This window comes from Bombus terrestris, chromosome 16 (assembly GCF_910591885.1).
Source record: "Bombus terrestris chromosome 16, iyBomTerr1.2, whole genome shotgun sequence".
NCBI lineage: Eukaryota > Metazoa > Arthropoda > Insecta > Hymenoptera > Apidae > Bombus > Bombus terrestris.
The window spans coordinates 3,983,570-4,002,710 of NC_063284.1; the positions used below are offsets into that span (position 1 = coordinate 3,983,570).

The 19,141-nt window shown below is 35.1% G+C and overlaps 1 protein-coding gene and 1 long non-coding RNA gene across 6 annotated transcripts in view; one reads left to right on the forward strand and one right to left on the reverse strand.

Moving 5' to 3' along the window:
- Window positions 1–18,969, forward strand: part of LOC100645900 (probable cationic amino acid transporter) — a 72,739-nt gene extending 53,770 nt beyond the window's left edge. For all 3 annotated transcript variants that reach the window (XM_048413240.1, XM_020868082.2, XM_012319598.2), the window contains 9 exons: window positions 8,675–8,846; window positions 9,921–10,104; window positions 10,241–10,365; window positions 10,764–11,017; window positions 11,111–11,353; window positions 11,723–11,867; window positions 11,961–12,054; window positions 12,142–12,269; window positions 12,790–18,969. In XM_048413240.1, the coding sequence (XP_048269197.1) occupies window positions 8,675–8,846; window positions 9,921–10,104; window positions 10,241–10,365; window positions 10,764–11,017; window positions 11,111–11,353; window positions 11,723–11,867; window positions 11,961–12,054; window positions 12,142–12,269; window positions 12,790–13,115 (1,671 nt within the window). In that variant the 3' untranslated portion in view covers window positions 13,116–18,969. The remainder of the gene's footprint in view (window positions 1–8,674; window positions 8,847–9,920; window positions 10,105–10,240; window positions 10,366–10,763; window positions 11,018–11,110; window positions 11,354–11,722; window positions 11,868–11,960; window positions 12,055–12,141; window positions 12,270–12,789) is intronic.
- On the reverse strand, window positions 460–6,425 carry LOC125386536. 3 transcript variants are annotated; one of them, XR_007226777.1, is made up of 5 exons: window positions 6,248–6,425; window positions 5,551–5,960; window positions 5,330–5,443; window positions 4,321–5,102; window positions 460–2,809 (listed from the first exon to the last, which is right to left on the reverse strand). It is a non-coding gene; the product is annotated as an uncharacterized LOC125386536 (long non-coding RNA). The 3 variants fall into 3 exon arrangements; XR_007226776.1 differs by having other exon boundaries at window positions 4,321–4,435; window positions 4,497–5,102; window positions 5,330–5,960; XR_007226778.1 differs by having other exon boundaries at window positions 460–2,219; window positions 2,289–2,809; window positions 5,330–5,960.
- Window positions 18,970–19,141: the final 172 nt, after the last annotated feature.

Genomic DNA, 19,141 nt, shown 5'->3' on the forward strand with positions numbered 1-19,141 from the left:
TAAGGGCTACTACATTTGTTCTCGAAAATATTTGAATACTTGTATTAATATTTTATGAATATATCATGTGTCTTATATGAAATATTTTGAATATGTATTAGTAACAGTGACTTCGCTATCATCATCATATTGGTCAAATTTGAAATTAATTTGAAAATGTATATAAAAACTATAATTTCAGATTGTTTTGAAATTTGACCAATATGTATAATTATAACAATCATATCTTATCGTAGTAATGAAATTTCAAACTATTTTTATAACATATAGAATATACATACATAATTAAAATGTTTTATGTTACATGTTAATTTCGAAATGTTTTACATAACACATACAATATACATACATCTAAGTCTTTTATAATAAATATTCAAATATGTAATTTTACGAGTCACTATATGTTCTATTTAATATCCGACTTTAATTATTAAATTTCGTTTTCAAAAGGAACTTCAGTACTTTTAATTTGTTTTATTGTAACTTATAAAGTGAAGATACAACGATTCATGATACAGACAGCAACTACGAATTTGTATTCAATTATTTTTATTTACAAAGTAAATCTATCGTAGTATGCGATCAACTATATGTAATACAATATGAAGACAAACTACAACTTTATTTGCTCGCTGATATTCGCTACGCATTTTGCAAATTTTTATATAAAAAGAAATCTACACATGCTTCGAACAATTAATTTCGTGGAATTTTCTGAATGACATATAGAACGCTATTATATTGTCTATTTTACTAACATTCCGCCTGCCGTTAAAGTTGCATATAATGTTCGATCATTTTATGGAATATTGTTTAAGACTCTTTAATTATTGAGATATAACGATAACAAAGTTAGAGATATAACAATGCACGTACAATTTTCAATCAAATTTTGAAACCGGCCATATGATCCGGTGAAGTTAGTGTTAAATATCGAGAAATCTACGCGATTCTGTCGTCAAATTGAATAGCTTCAGCACCTCGTCTCAGCGAGGAACAAAAGAAAAAGTGTGGGAAAGCGCGAGGTGTTTGAAAGGAAGCAAAGTTGCTGGTCCATTTCCGGTAGCTTTTCACTCGTGGTTCACGGAACAATGGCAAACTTGTTGCGTCGAAAGGGTTTCAACGAAACCGGTGAAACCGTACAGTGCATCAGGTGGACAAACGGAGAAAGGGAATTCGGATTCACGGCTCGCGGGGAATCCACGCTAGCCGGGAACCGTGTGACCCGTACGGATGGAATTGGATTTAGCAAGGGGGATGCATTATTTAGGTTTCAGCTGGATATTGTTCGTTAAGTAGTCGTTTCTTGAAAATCATCAGTAATCCTCTCGTTTGCCAGGCGAGAAATCTATCGAATTAGAGATTTCTTTAAATATTCATCTTACGTGACGTTAATTAATCTGTTGCACAGAATTTATAGTATTTTTTATCGCATCTCGATTTATAATATAATTACTATTTCATTTTTCTTTATGTTATTTACAATCAATTCCCCTTAGCCAGTAAAATCTCGAATTTTGTCAATCTTCATCTTGCGTTACTTAATTTGTTTTATACAATTTCTAGTATTTATTAGTTTTATTTTATGCTATCTATAATCAATTCCTCTTAACCAATAGGATTTTAATTAAATAATATATTTAATCTAATAAGACGATCAATTTACAAATAGATATATAAATATTATTACACCTCACAGAAAATAACTCCTTTAATATAATGTATTTCCTCATAGAAATGAGTCACGCTTAAACCACTTCATTCTCTTCAAACCACTCGACAACTATTCTTCCACTCAAATTTCCTGCAATTTTCAAGAGCAAACTTTAGAAAAATTTCATTCGATTATTTTACACGCATGGCTGCTCAAGTATGTGGCATGCAGAGTAGCATTTTTGCACGGAGCGAAAAAAAAAAAAATATTCATGATATTAAATATCCCATGGGTGCACCGGAGTTTCTTCATCCCGAAGGATTCGCGAAACGTTTATTCAAAGGACGTCGGAGGTGTTGAAACGGGTAAATATTGGAATATTCATCTCGTTGAAAAGAAGAGAATTGACAACGCCCGCATTTTATCATTTTCAGGTTTTTCTATCTTCGTGTTTCTCAATGAAACGTTTCCATTAAAGAAAAATGTTAAAAAATGGCCAACTGTGGTTGAGAAATTCATGCAGTATCTTCAAAGCTGTCTCCCAAGGAACAAAAGATGTCGCTTTCTGAAGAAACGATGAGAAAGTTGTGAAAAATGAATCGAAACACGTGGATATGATAGTGATGGAGCTCACCTAAGCGTTATATTTTGTCCTTTTGTTTAAGATACTAAACCGTCTTGAAAGTAGTTAGAATGGGAAAATTGACAACTAAATCAATTGCAAATTGCGAATCCAAAATACCGTAATATCGTTGTTACACGCGAACAGCAACCAACAACGTGAACAACGACTTTGCATCCACATGTGTTCGCAAGAATGTACTTGGGTTTTGGTCGATTCAAAACTTTAGTCATTTTATCATCGATAACTTTAGTCGATTTATCAACTGACTCTCCTCGTTCATCTTTTTGAAAATCGTTCAATATCTGAAAATGAACAAGATGAAATATAACGCTTAGGTAAGTACGATTACTGTCATATTCGCATATTTGAATTTAATTTTTAACAACTTATCCATCGTTTCTCAGGGAAACGGTAAGAACGTTTCTTCTTCCTTGGGGAGACACACTCTTAAGGTTGTGCATGAATTTTTCAATTCCAGGCGATGTGAAAAATGGCGATTTTCTAACATTCTGCTTGCCCTCCCTTTTACACTGTTTTAAAATAAAAATTAGATTCAACTGCGTCACCTGGCATACAGAATTTATCATTTCCTTTCATGACATATGATATTACTTTTTACGAATAGTATCTAGAAATACTAATTTCACATAAAGTGTAATATACAGTACAGTAAGCTATAGTACATGCATTATTTTTAAGATAATGATCTTCAAGCCTTGAAAGTAGTCTTTTTGCATTCTACTTGTCGAAAATTATCCATATGTAATAAAAAAAAAAAAAATATTACAAATTTGCGTATCTCAAAACGAAGTTCAGCCAAACGTTATGTATTTAACGTTGGTCGTCAGCGATCCAAAGTGTCGACGGTCGTGAATTATTAATTAAAAAGAGAAAAAAGTTTGCCTATTCGTATTCTGGCATTTATGCACGCGATACTTTCCCTTTTCAACCCCCTCAGCAACCCCCATCGCGTGTTTATCGGCGATCCACGATGAATATTTCCGTCGCCGAGACCGTGTGTGTCCCCTTGAAAACGTGAATTTTTCATCGTCACGTTTCCAACTTGCGTTACTTTCCCCTGAAAAGCCTGTTCGTGCCTTGGAAAAACCACCCCATACCACTTCGTTATTCGCCCCTACCGAGAAAGCAACCTTTCATTGACCTGATTCTACCATTTCTTCGATAAATATTCGAAGTTAAAACTTGTTTGTATAAAATTTCGAAAACCTGACGAAAGTGAAGTTAACTTTGCTGAATATCCATCCGTGCTGGTTGAAAATAAATTTTACGGATAAAACGAACGTAGGTTATCCGCTATAATTCTGTTCTCTTTTTACGTTTTTTCGAGGAGATCCGAACGAGCCTTCATTCCATTCTGTTAAATATCGTTAAATATCGTCGATGTTATTAATATTGCTTGGCTTTGTTAAATTAACACTTTCGCCTGCTAACGCAACGTATGCGTCATGGGTATTTTCTGTTAGGTGTTGAGTGACGTGACCTGTGCATCATAGGGATTTTCTACGGTACGTCTAATGACGCAAACGACGCGCCATCAAGTTATTTTCGACAAAACTTCATACTGTGAGAAATATCTTCCAGATAAAGGGCGTTCATTGTGTAATGATAATAATAACAATAATACCTATCACTATGGCGCAATATTGTTCTTTCAAGCACAAAGCCGTATGCGTTACTGGCAGCAAAGGTATTAACTTATATGAAGGATTTTATAATAAACATAACCTATAACAGTCTTATAGTACTTAGAACCATAAACAAATATAAAAGAATACATATTGATATTTAATTAGAGAAATTAAAATCAGGAAGATGAATTAAGGAAGTTAACTTTTAAGAGAAAATTAATCTTCTTTGCTAATTTTCGACAAAAATTCCCTAGATCCTTGATTGTCTTTAGAGATCTTTCAAATGTATGAGGCTTTTTTAACCGTTGCTAATCTATAAAAAACTTTCTTTTCTTTTTTTCAATGAAAATCCTCGAGATTCTCAAACTAGAGAAAGAAACTAATATACGTACATATATATTCGATTTTCCGAATTATTCCTAACGCATACAAAATTAAACTTTTCCTCGAGTTTCAATAAAAATCTTGTAGATTCCAGTTTCTTCGATGCCTTCGGATATTAATCCCCTAGAAATGAAAGAGCCAACGGTATGTACACGCTAATTCGTTTCCCTAAATTATTCCTAACCTATTCAAAATCATGCTTCCTCCTCGCCTTTCCATGGAAATTCGCCAAATTCTCAAATGCCTGGAGAAATCAACGTTCCAGAAACGGTTAATACGTGCATTCTATCTGACCTTAGGAATATGCGTGGGTTTTCTGGGGGTGGCTTTTCAAATCTTTAGCGACCTCGTCCCTTCCTATTTCTCACCCCCACGCCGGAAATTGCTCGAGAGGTCACGGCAGACTGCTTGTGTCAACCTCTCGATTAATATTAATGCATGCGTTAACTACCTCCTCTCTCTTTGATCACACCTCTGAAACTACTCCTTTGTAAGGAGTGACTATCGACCGTCGAGCAATTTCGATTGATTATATTCCGTAATGTCCATCGAACAGTGATGCAGGAATTCTGTAGTTGTTTCTTGTTGTAATTTCCATGCCTGTTAAGGCCTCTTGGATATACAGCTGGGGATAAAGAGGTGCGTTGTAGGTCAATGGCCATCCGAAGCGCCGTCATTAATTCGGAATAATAAGAATACGGACGAATCGCGATTCTTTAACGACCCAAAGGTACTTTGAAACTCTTCCATTCAGCGTTAGGGAAAATTTTATTTCCCTATTAAATGATAACTAGAAAGTCAAAGTAACGTTTTAATTGTGAATAAGAATTGAGTTTCTTATTGAAATAAAGATCGTTTTAACAATGTTAACAATAATTTATTTATTATTTATCAAATGAAAATCTACCTTTTGTGAGGATTCAATTGGAAATTGAACGATAATATATAAATAGATAGTTGTTGGTATTTGTCTTATCATTTTGTATATTGAACGAATTGTGAAATTAATATGCTCACCCTTCAATAGTCAGATTGCAGTTGACGCTTGCTTTTAAAACTAATGAAATCCTCGAACGAGTTGCCCGCAAGTCTATTCGATTTTGACGTATCCATGATGGCTAACAGACATTACTAAAAATTACAAATCTTAATTTACAGTCATTTTTCTGATTAAAATGTTATATTCGTGTCAAGATTAAAGTCTTCTTTAGGAATATTAAGTTTTTGGAAGTGGCTACCTCTTTGCCTTTAGCTTAGTATTCTGATCTCTTGTTTCGCTTAATTACTTTGTTCTCTAGCTGCTTGATGAGAATATATCTTCGTGGTTGGTATTTTTTTGTAATAAAGATATTTTTTACAATAAAGCAATGTCGTCTACTCTATTTAAAACTGATAACATCAAAAAATATATTTTTATACAATTTGATGTAACATTCTCTGCTAATTTAATAGAGTATAATTATTACGTAGAATTTACTCTATTACTTCCTTTAGTGATTCCTCCTTTGTTGTTTCGGGCCTTGAGGGGCTTTGGTTTTACATCCCTATATCTGCCAATTTACCCCGCTAAAAGCGAGCCATTTTGTTCGTTAACGTTCTCTTGTACGGCCATGTATTTCATCGTGGTAACATTTGCTTCCAACATAACCTACAAATTTGCTCGTTTAGCTCCACGCAAAAAGCACGTAATAAATTTCAGAAATAAAACGAAGCGTAAGAAAAAAGGACGAAGGCTACAGGGCGAATGGTTGGAGGGGGAGGGGGGTTACGCCCGTTTAAATTCAGATGTCTGTGTTTTTTTAACGAGGAAATGCATTCTCTGCTTGGAGGATTTCCACTCGAGGCTTTACGTGGGCGGTGCTTGGAATATGGGGGCGTGAGAGAACTGCGGAGGCGAAATACTACAGGGTCAAGCGTGTATTCTCAAACATTCACGAGATTTTTCTCTTCCAAGAAAAGAAGTCATCCTATAGAACCTGTTAACATTTCAACTTGCCAAGTTCCTTCCTCGATGAACACTTTGAACGAATAAACCTGTCCGTCTAAACTAGTTTCCCTCCTATCTTTTACTGCTTTTTATTTCATTCGATCGTTTGGGTCGAAGAAACACGCGAAATGATCGTAGAAAATAAAATTCCGATCAGTTTTTAGGAATCCCCAGTATTCTAGGGATTTTCATGGCGATTCGGTTAATAGGGAAAAGCTAGTTGCTCTCAATCTAGTTGCTCTGAATTACATTCCAATCTACTTCTATTCCCCTTCTATTCTTCCCGTCCTATCGGAGTAAAGAAATCCCCATAAAATATAATTTCGATCAATTCCTAGGGATTTCGTTTTTAAATCCGATTTTTAGCATTCTGTGGATTTTCACAGTGATCCAGTTGATCGTGGTATTTCGTCTTCAGATTTAGTTCCTCTGAATTGGATTTTGATCTATTTCTATTCCGTTTTCATTCTCTTTTAAGGAACTAGCGAGAAATCTTTGTTAATCCATCTTCATATTCATTTTTCGCTCCAACATCTACACACTGGATCGTTCTCCTCTTGTTTCAGTCTTTCCTCCGTTAAAAAGATTAAAATAACATGTAGCAAAAAAATACTACTACATGATATTCTACAAATTTGGAAGAATATTCAAGAATTTTGGGATTCGGATTTTAAAAGATACCTATAAAAGAAATTTTATGGACTTAAACGACTGCACTGTGCAGACGACGTGATGTAAAGAGTGAAGTAAAGATAAGGTTACAGACGGAGCGTTAAGTATAATTTCTAGAATTCTAGAAGAGATCCCTAGTATTTTCAGAATAATTCGATCGATAGCGGTAGCCTTTCTTCGCATTCAATCTAGTATCTAAGGCTGTAACATTATTCCAGTTTATGATTCATCACTTTTATGAAATAAAGATGGTCGTAATACTCAGGTTTCGTTTCCTACGAGATTGAATTAAGTTTTCAATTTTATTCAGTTTCGTTGAAGCTGCCGACATCAGAATTCATAACGACATTAGGGGACCTTGAAAAATTTAATGGGCTACGGAGTATTCGCGTTGAAAGGAGGCCTGGGAGACTCTTCAGCTCTCAAAGAACGTTTTTATTAAGGTAGCAACTTAATTTGCCGATTTCTATCCTTCCCGTCCTAGGGAACTACTCCTCCCAAGTAACGAAATATCCTTTGCCATTGTTCCACTGATTTATTCATTCCACTATCTGGTTATTTCAATCGCATAGTTATTTTATTCCTAAATAATTCTCTCATAGATTAATTACTAAATATTAAATTGTTGGAAAAATCATTTCTCTTTGTTAATCATCAAGCGTTGAGTTGTCCAAAAGACTCCTATGATTTTCGAAATTGGAAAATTTCAGTGAAATTATTATTATTATTATATATTGTGCATATTATCGTACATTCATACTATGTATATTGGATTGTAAATCAGATTTAAATTCCTTGTAAAATTGTGAACGATATTTCATTGTGAGTTAGATTTCAATTCGTTGTGAAGAAATAAGTTTCAGCGAGAATTGCAGGTTAAACGGTTGTGCAGAAAAGTTGCAATATGTTAAGGTCAGTAATGAAACGAACACAGCTTCTCGTTTGTCATTCTGCTCACCCGAACTCCAACCCTAACAGGCTGGAGAACATTTCTCATCCTCAATTACTTCCCCTTGTTCACGATCGAGCTTCTGCCAGAATGTGATCAGTATCTTATTTTAACTTTTCAGATAAATTTCCCATCACGTTGCACGGAGGGATATAAATTTTCAGTTTGACAAGATATTAGTAAGAAAATTCTGATGGAGAATTCTATGGATAAATCGCCTATTCGAAAACATAGAATTTTTATATCATCTTCCAGGATATTTATTCTATGGATAAATTCTTCGTTGAAAAATATGCTGTTGTTACAGAACATTCTGTAGATAAAATGTCCTATTCGGTGACATAAAGTTTCTGTAGAATATTCTCTGAATAAATTCTCAAATAAAGAATGCAGTGTGCTTTTCACCAAGAAAATTCTAAGGATAACCTTCTAAGTTAAAGAATATGAAAGTCTTCAAGAATATTCTATGAATATTTTCATCATTGTAGAATGTGTCATTCTTTCAAAATGTTCTATGAATTATTTTCCAGACCAAGGATACATGCAATTCTTTAAAAATTTATTCCATGGACAAATTCTTGACTTGCGGATATTGAAAGTATGAATTGCAAATTAGAACAAATCCATCAATAAATATTCCAAAAAGAAGAAACGAAACGATCGTGTGCTGTTGACACACACACATTCATACACACACCTGAACAGGAATTCCTGACTTTAACTGTTCTATTAATAGGCAACATACTTGTTGCAGGTGTTCACCGGTGCAGCGACGTGTTTTTACGCGTTCATCGGCTTCGATATTATAGCGACCACCGGCGAAGAGGCGACAAACCCGAAGAGGAGCATCCCCCTCGCTATAGTCGCCTCGTTAATCATAATACTCACCGCTTATGTCACTACCAGCATGATGTTGACGCTGATTGGTAAGTACTTGTCCGATTCCCTCTACTCTCTACTATTTCTACAATTTTCAGTTGCAAACAGGATCAAACATAGGAAACACAAAAACAGAAGAGTAGAAGAGTTCTAATGAAAAGATTAAGTTTCAATGTAAATTCACCCTTTCGTGGAAAGAAGAAATATTTGGAATTATACAGCCTGTGTCTTCATAACAAATGACAAAATAATTGCCAATAATGAATATGCATAATACTATTTTAGGGGGAATAAAGAAAAATGAAATTTCTTATTTATTAATTGTAGAACGTATGGAAAATTTAACAAACATTAATCTCTTTCTTCTTTTGTATCTTGAATTATAGAAAATGTGAACAATTGGATAAATATATTATGGCCTGCAATATGCTAAAGCAAGAATGTTAACATCATCTTAATTTAAACTTTAAGTGCTTACATTTAAACAGGTGATATAAGTTCTAAGATGAAATATAATTGTGACAACAATAATTTACAAATGCAGCATAAGGAGTAACCAAATATTCAATTATTTTATGAATTCAATCTCTTAGTTTCATTAACATTATTAACACAGCAGTTTGAAATTTATTCTAATCTCAATTTGAGGTTTGCTTTAATTGCAACAAACAACAAAATAAATATAGTTAGAACAACACTTCATAGATGTTCTGGACTGAATAGTTGTTATTTCATGACGCTAGTTTAATTATTAACAGGCAAGTGATGGCATTTCCACAGATTATTCGCTTCAACTCTGTCATCCATCGACCAAAAGGCCTTTGGCCATCCTTGACCTCCCTTCACGCATCTCTGGCCACCCTTCAACGACACGTGATCCTTCGCTTACCCTCGTCACACAGGCACGGTTCGTTATGCTTCTAAATAACGGACATAATTGATGCTTCTAAAAAACCAACCTTTACGTTTTTCGAACACGAATACTTGCCAGTTCTCTTAACACAGTCTGCTGATGAAAGTCCTTAGAAAAACAGGCTAAAAAAGAAGAAGGGAAAAAGTAAGAAGAAGTAAGGAAGATACTAGGTGGAAAATTGATAAAATGTTTTACTGCCTTTTTTCAGTGCCATACGATGAGGTAGATCAAGATTCAGCATTGGTGGAGATGTTTGGTCAAGTTGGAGCATACAAGTGCAAATATATCGTGGCAGTTGGTGCATTGGCTGGATTGACAGTCTCCATGTTTGGTAGCATGTTTCCCATGCCTAGGATAGTCTATGCTATGGCCCAGGATGGCCTTATATTCAGGTAAGTTTGATCTGACAGCGTTGTCGGTAAGACTTTGCATCTTTATTTAATTCATAAATATCCTTTTGTATATTTCATTAATGATCACTTCGTAAGATCTACACTTTCTAATGGTGTATTTTTGTATGGTCACTAGGACTCTGAGCCAAGTGTGGCCAGCAACAGGTACTCCAGTCATAGCAACACTGACTTCCGGTGTGTGTGCAGCCTTGGCTGCGCTGTTTATTCAATTAGAGGTGTTGGTAGAGATGATGTCCATCGGTGAGTCCTATGAAAAATCAGCTCTCCTTCTTCCTTCACATCTTAAAAAATTTTCTTCGAAGTAACCAGATCCAGTTAATTCTTTCAGTACTGAGTCTTCTTTAAGTTAGGTGAAATATTTGTTTTCATCGGTTACTAACGATAGCGAGACGTATCTATCGTTATCTGGTTAATATTTTGTTAAACTATAGTTAAAACACAAAGCGACTTTTTTCGCTTGAGACTAAAAAGGAGAAGTTGCCCTTGAAGAGTGTAAAAATAAGAACGGTTACCAGTCATTCTTTAGGCCGAAACAATGTTCAATCAGCAGCTTCTTCTTTGACGTTTCCAGCGAGATAATCACCTCGTACATAGTACCAAATACATAGTTAAAATATTCTTTGTCCTTGGATTTTTAGGTACTCTACTAGCGTACACTTTGGTGTCTACCTGTGTACTGATTCTCCGTTATCAACCTCACTCAACGAACCTTGTAGAATTGCTACCACAGAGTTTAAGAACACCTTGCCGATCACCAACTAAAGAAAATCAGGGAAATGGTCAAGTGACTTATGGAAAGGAGCTGAGACCCGATCAGCTAACTACTGCACTGAATTCTGTCCAGGCTACACAATCAGATCTTGCTGCAGCAAACAGTGGCCAACGTATTATGGTAAAGTTGCAAGAATAATGAACACTATTGTGACAATAATGATAAAAATGTTTATACGAATGAGTAGTCAAAGATGAATTGCTTGTTCTTCAGGTAAGAAGAGTGAGGAGATGCAATAGTTCGTCGCCAGACTCGGACGACACTTATGGTGCAGAGGAGGATGAAGTTGGTTTGGGTAAAGATGATCAATATTTGGTCAGTGATAGAACTGAGAATAAATTCTACGGTAGTGTGCATGCAGCTGCAGCTGCCTCCGGTTGTGGCAGTGCGCATCAGTATCCAGGAAATACGCCAATAATTGGACCACCTTTGAATTACCTCCAACGTCGGTTGCAGGTATACAATTTAGAAGCTTCGAAATGTTTCTTTCTTTCTCTAATTATAATTCTGGAATATTCTTTGCTTTCCTAATTATAACTCTGCAACATTCCTGTTTTCCCTGATTATAACGTTATAGAATACTGTGTTATTCTTCTAGCTATAATTTTATTTATTTTTTGTTTTCTCGTTATACTCTATTAAAGTAATACATATTTTTATTGCCAATTATAATTTTATTCTAGAATCTTCTTTCAGTATTTAATATTGAATACTTTCAACAAAGTATATTGTATAAGTATAATAATTAATCTCAAATTTTTTCGTTTTTAGAATTTAATTTGAAGTTTATTCTGATATCTAATATAAAATGTCTTGTTATCTTAGGCAGCACAATATCTCTGTCCTGCCATCTTCCCCTGGGTTGACAGAGGCCCAGCGACGGAGGCGTCTGGTCGCTACGTTATGAAATTAGTCGGCGCACTCTTTTTGCTGATCGTCATCTTCGATTTGATTATAGTTTGCGGCATGGGTGAGCCACAGAAAAATAAATCTTTAACCTTTCACCTTTCTTTCAACTTTCCAATCGATACCAATAATGTAATACCAACGTTATTCATTTTAGGAAATATGGGAACATTCACAACGATAATGATGTTCGTGTTCCTCTTTGCCATAATTGGAGTGTTGCTTGCCATAAGTAGAAAGTCACAAAACAGGTAAATTTCAATTCGAAATAGAACTTTTACTTAAACTTTAACTAAATACTCTTTTACTTATTTATTGTAAAATTGGAACATTTTTAGAAGTAGCGTAATGTTTATGACACCGGGACTCCCATTCGTACCGGCGATTGCCATCACTGTGAACATATACCTCATCTTCAAGCTGAGCATCTTGACACTCGTCAGATTCACTGTCTGGATGATTCTCGGTAAACCTAACAAATTTTTTGTTTACTTTAATACAATTTGAATCATGATTACTCTAAGAGATACTGCATCCTGTAAGCACCTATCAACTAAACATTACTTTCATAATTAAGCACGACATATTATTTGAGTTCTAAAGAAGCTAGTGCAATGCTAATGCAAAATCCAAATATAATTCTTATTAGATATCTGGTTTACAACCTGAAGCTTCCAGAAGTAATAATTTATGTAATATGTACAGTACCTTGGATATTCTAGTACTTTGGCTGTTTCTTTATATTATTAACTGCTAATACGTTTTTGTATCTTTAAATTTCCCATAAATGCACAGAAATGTCACATTTCTATTAATAATAATTCTACTCCTAATCTATTTTATCCTACTGATTACCCAGAATCTCTAATAAGAAACGTTTAAGGTATCCTAGTCTAAATATGTCCTAATAGCATTTTAAACTTTCTCAAGTTTCTAAAGTTCCAAATTATAAAACCTAACATAACCGAATCTATAACCAATCCTAGGTTTCATCATGTACTTCTACTACGGTATCAAGCACAGCAGCCTGGAGGAAGGAAACACTTCGGAGAATCTAGAGGAAAACGTATCAGCCGGGAACATCGAATTGACAGTAACAGATACACAAAAGCAGCAACCGCAACAACAACAAACGCATCCGTCGTACACGACGACTGATCGCAGCATCTATGAGGGCCAGCAACTGGATGCATTTGGGCAGCCTGTGTTCGGCAGCACGAACTTCGGTGGGACACCAAGTCAGAGGCCAGAAACTGCTGGCCAATCATCGCTGTTCATCGACCACGAAAGCTTCCCCACCTGGGACGATTGAGCGGCTATCAGCGCCGATATAAATATATATATTTGATGATATCAAGATAAATTATTATGCGAGCCTGACCGGCGTCGAGCGTTCATCGGCGTAAAAAAAAACGACCCTTTCGGAGCTCGCGGTGTATAATGGCCTTTGAGAGGTTATGAGGCGAGGGGCTATGGAGTTGGTACTCGCGAGGCTATTCATTTATAATTTTTAGTTAGCTAACACACAAGTTAAATATTTGGTAAATAACATTATGTTTGAAAATATTTCATTGGTTTTAAGATTAGGATGGTTCACAGGAGGAAGTTGGGTAATTGTTTTCCAAAAAGGTTCTTTTAAGTTCATGTTATGATTAATGGAGGACTGTTTGAGATTATGATGATTGACAGGAATAGGTCCGATAGTTGCTTTTCAAGGAGATATTCTAACGTTAGGTTATGTTATAATTATTGGAGAATTGTTTGAGATTAGAATGATTGACATAAATAAGTTGGAGAGATGTTTCTGAAAGGTCTTTTAAAGTTAAATTATGTTATACTTAATGGTGAACTGATGCATTTTACTATTGTAAAATTAGAGTTTCATTGACTGTAAGGTTACAGTGGCAAAGAGATAAATTAGATAATTGGATTTCAAAGAAATTTCTTTAATATTATAGTTTATATTATGATTAATGCAGAATATGCATTAATGTTTAATCTCGAATTGCTTTGAAACAATTTTGTTGATTTTAAAATTAGGGTGCACAAATAAGTTGGGAAGTTATTATTTAAGATAGCTGAAAGAGAATTGATGCATATGCTTCTTCGAGTAGAGTGTAATGATTTAATCATTTGTTTCTTCTGTGAAGAATGAACGAAGGAATTTCGCGAACTGGTTTTTTTTTTTAAAAAAAAAGGATATAGAAACCCAGAATTTTTCTCGATAAGCGCTCGACGATTGTGCAGGAGGTGCTGCTTCGAAATTCTGAGCTTCCCTTACTAATTTCACTTCTCCACACTGAGAAACGTCAATTTCCAAATCCATCCTAATCGATCGTCGAGCATAATCCACCTTTTAATGATCATTCAAAAGAACCCTCTGAATCGAAAAAAGGTAAAGACAGAAACAAAAATAGCGGAACCGCGAGTCTCCGATGGGCAAACTTGTTGACTACTGTTTGGGACGAATGTAGCAAATAATTTTCGCGGCAATATTTATTATTCTAGTTGTATAAAAGTGAGAGAGAGCGCGAGAGAATGGGAGAGTCTGAGAGTGCGAGAGAATGAGAGGCAGAGCTGTCAGAGGCGGAATCATGAAGAAGAAGAAGAAGAAAAATACAAGTTAGGGAGAGAGACCATGGCTAAACTTTATTTTGGAGCATTCCAAATTTTTTGCATTTTTAATAATATGTGGTAGTTTTCGACGAATAAAATCTGAAAATACCGTATTTAAAACACAGAGATTATTATCTATAATATTGTCTATACATAAAGTTTATGGATATTGGACAGTTTACTTGGATACACATGTTTTATGACTTATTCGGGTTGAGAGCTCGATTAACTGAATAAATTGATCTTTGTTTGAGTTAGGTGTAAGTTAGATTTAATTAGTATTATTAAGAAACATGTTGTTCTTACATAGATACCAGCAAACTGAAGACCCGCAAAAGACGGGATGCGTTACAGAAGCCAATATGATAAAGACAACCTTACTGATCAAAGTCTAAACATCGTCCAAACAAACTGCGCAATGTGTTTGAACTTTATATACACATAATATCTAAAATGATGATCCCTATCCATAAAAGTCATAGTTCTGCGTTTTACTCCTCAAAAACTCTCATACGTTATAAAAATAAGTATAAATTTGGTATGCCCCAAAAAGAAGTTCAACCACAACCATTACCATTCTTAGATGTAAAGCGACACTTGTGTTTTCCAAGAGAGCATTTTAACTGCTGAAAGATGCGTGTAGACGTGCAGCTAATTGATGAAGAGAGAAGAATTAAAGAACAAGGCGATCGTAACAAAGAAACTTTGTTCCTGAGAGTTGAAGAAAACACGAGAGTAGAAGATGAAGATTGAAAGAAACTAAATGGCGGAGAAAATATGAAGAAAGAAAGAAACTGGATCTTGCCTAAATCTAGTCTTTCCCAATCTTGAAGAAAGCTTAGAATTATATGATTATAATCTTACAAGAGGAATTTTAATCTTATCTTGTACATTAAACTGGAATTGCGACGCAAAGTCGCGTTTCCATTGGACATATTCGATTAAAGATTGTTAGCCCCCTGCCAGACACCATAAATGGGGTTCTATGGGAGTTGCAGAGGGCTGGTATGAGTCAACAAACAGACAAATTAAATAAATAAATAGATAGAAAGACAGTGACAGAGACAGAGAGAGCAATATGTAGATTTGAAATTATTGATATTTTGAAATTGATAAAAATTCTCAGCTCTGGGGTGCCCTAGTGTGGAGCACCATAGGAAAATGGTATCTGTTATTTGATTATAAATGTTCTTCAGTAGAGAACATCCAGTTTTAATAATGACAAGTTCCTACAACGACTGTTGACCACTCAATTGTTATTATTTATGAATGGTTTTATGTATCTTACGTTTTAGAGTAGAGTTGTGATTGTTACTAGTGGATGTATTACCGACAATCTTAGGTTTGTTTGTTTTTAAAATTAACAAAGAAGAGAATACTCTTGGAATATCATAAACGTCCATTCGATGATCGTATTTGTCAATTTGCTTTGGGAAACAAAGAGAAGAAATTGTAATGAGGAAAATTGTGAGAACAAAGGAAGCTTGTATAATCGTATGAAATATAAGGATGAGACAAAGGAAGATACTAACTAAATGTTGAAGATATAGGAATATTGGGTAAAGTGAGAAAAGTTGGTAAGTGGAAAAATTGAGAAACTGAATAGGAGAGTTAAAAAATGGGAAAATTGGGAAAATGAACAAGTGGAAAAGTGATAAGGCAAAAGGTAAAGAAGAAATTACAGCGGAAAGACAGCTACAGGGGGCAGCTTGGGAAATTTACGTCTCTCCATTTATTCTATTCTCGGATCTCCATATCGGATCTACATATCGATCAGTGATCTTTTCACATATCAGTCTGCACCTTTTGCAAGGGAAAAACCGTGAAATTCTGGTAGTAGAACGAATGATCAAAGAAGAGAGCGCAAGAGTGGGAGTAAATGTCGCGGAAGAATGAAAGATTGATCTGAACATTTATCTTTAAGTATTAATGCGTCTGTTAAAAAAATTTTTCTAATATATATATATATTATATTATATTATATTATATATATATGTATCATATATATATATATGACGAGATATACTTTCTATGCGCGACCATCGATCTATAGGTTCGATCGCGGATCGATCGATCCAAGAACGAGGCTGCTGTATTAGGATTTTTTTAGTTTTCAGTTCCGACCCCTGTAACGTCGCTATTAGAAGCTTATCGGCGATGAAGAAGAGTAACAAACAGTATTTTCCAAATATGACCTTAACTACGATATCGATTTTGTTATGTTGACTAGGTTAGGTTAGAAAGATTCTAGAAAAATTTACTTGAAAACAAAGTACAACCATATCTCAATTAAGATAATCGAGAAAGGAAGATTGATTAAGGAAGGCACAAGTCTTCAATGTGGACTAGTAACATAATTAGGGGAAAATGTCTTCTTCATCCTCTATATGCTTCGATCTAAGTTGAGCGGTGATCGCTGTTCCGAATGTCCGCTTATTCAGCATTGATTAGCAATCTTTGAACATCCCCGACAGTTTTTGAACGAGTATCAATAACATCGAAACACTCTTAATCCCTGGAACAATATTTGAAAACGAAATTCCCCAAGAAAAATCCCTTAGAAGGCGTAGCAATCAAGTTACTGGACATATTATTAACATTGTTCGTCTAAAAAAGCTTTAATACAGTCTAAATAGTTGATAACATTTGATTTAAATCCAAGTCAGACTATTTACAGGCTGGGTACATTTTCAGTTTGAGTTGTTAACTCAATACATATCACTATGACTAACGTCGTAATATAAGAATATTAGAAAAGAAAATGGTTAATGATTGTTGATACTCGTTGAAGAATGAAAGATTGGAAACCATAGCGTAATTATCGATCCACAAAACAAATTACCTTTGCGCTAGGGAAAAAGCCAGGAGCTGAAGTTGTTTGATGATAAATGGTTCCATTTTGTGAAAGAACAGTGCCTGCACGTTCACTTAAAAAATTCCTAGATCGCCAAACAAGGCTTAGAAATAACTGGAGCCCCCAAAAATAGAGAATTTTTGATCTTTCTTTTTTCTCGTGGAATGTAAAATTTCAAGAATCTCTTTTACAAACCAATGGAGAAGAATAACGACAGCAAAAGCGGAATCTCGACGCGGCACTTTGCTCTTTGCTTTTTTAGTTAGTCTTTCAAATTCGTAGATAGGAGGAAATGGCCTACTGCGACGTATGGCTGCTCGATGAACCTCTGACATCTTCCTACCAACGTGAATGAAATCTCAGAAACTCCCTAGAAAGAAGAAACTCTTATTTTTTGACAACATACATAAGAAGAGCATAAAATTACCAAAAATTCTTATCAAGTCGATGGACAATTTTTAAAAAGAAATGTTCTTGTGTGATTGTATAAGTATTGCAAACATAAGGCGATGTGTTGTTCAAATTTTCCTTCTACTCGTTCTCTCGTAAGGAAAACAGGTGAGAAAAATGATTTTTCAAGTAGAATCGACTAACGTTAGGTTCACTCAGGCTCATCAAGCACCATGCTCGAACAAAGCGTACTTCGAAATTGCGGTAAATTACTCCGAGACACCGAGAAGAGAGCGGAATGATGTTAGAAAAATATAGTCGCGTGTTCAGTGGCGCAGCTTACGGCGAGAATTATCTTCCAACGCGTTTGACGAGCGAGAGGGATCGTGTGCGTCCATTTAAATAAACATTCGCTTCTTTTTCTCGTTTGCTGCAAATAGGAAAGTGACGCCAATACGGGGAAGAAACTAGTTTTCTTCGTTTCCCGTTCGGTTTCTACCTCCAAGTAACCACAGAGTTCCCATCCAGATCCCTTTCTCTTCGTTCTCTACGTATATGGACAAATTCTTGAAATTTCGTTCGAAAACGAGGGTATCTCGATGGAAACTCGCTTTTCAGAGTTCTGATCGTGCATCCTCCACCGAAAGTGGGGAATTACCTCGTTTGGTAGAGCGATGTTGGTCCTTCCACATATTGGGTTGGATGGTACATGGTCCACTCACACTCTGGACGAAACAAGAAATCAGATTCATTATTTATTCAACTTTTATTCGGTATATTTAACGTTTCACAGTATTATATATCTACAATTCTATATTGTTTTGAGGTTAGGATACGTTTCCCGTTACGGGAACGGTTAAGGATTAAAACAAAGAACATTGCAGGAAAATAGATAAACGGACAACGACATATCATTTGAGTATTATTTGGAGACATCAATTTGATTATTTTTGAATTGAATAATGCTTTTCGAATCGTCTTTAAAGTTAATAATTTTAGAAAAAATGTGAAAATTGAGTAATATGTTCCAGTGTGGAGGAGTGAACAAGGACAAAAGATAACGGAGTAAGAGAGGCAGAGAGTGAAAGGTTGAGCGTGAGAGGGAGAACTAGATCGGAGAATGTGTGAGTCGGTGTAATTATCGAAATACAAATTTTTTTCTTCTCTCGGGGAAAATCGTGGTATCTTGGGAAGATATATGCGCACTAGGAGGACAGAATTTTCCATGTAATATATATACCCTTACGTAACTACGTTGTTTAATATTGATAAGGATCAAAAATAAAAGTGATTATTCAGAAAGTAACCAACTGTAGATTTATTTTCGAAAAATGAAACGTGTAACATTCTCGGAAGAATCTCAAAAAGTAACTCAGCTTGACTTGGGTGTTCTTATGGATATCTGCTAGTTTCCGCGGCTAAAGTCGCAAGCACAACGAGATTGAAACTCTGGTTTCGTGATGGTAGCCGACCACATT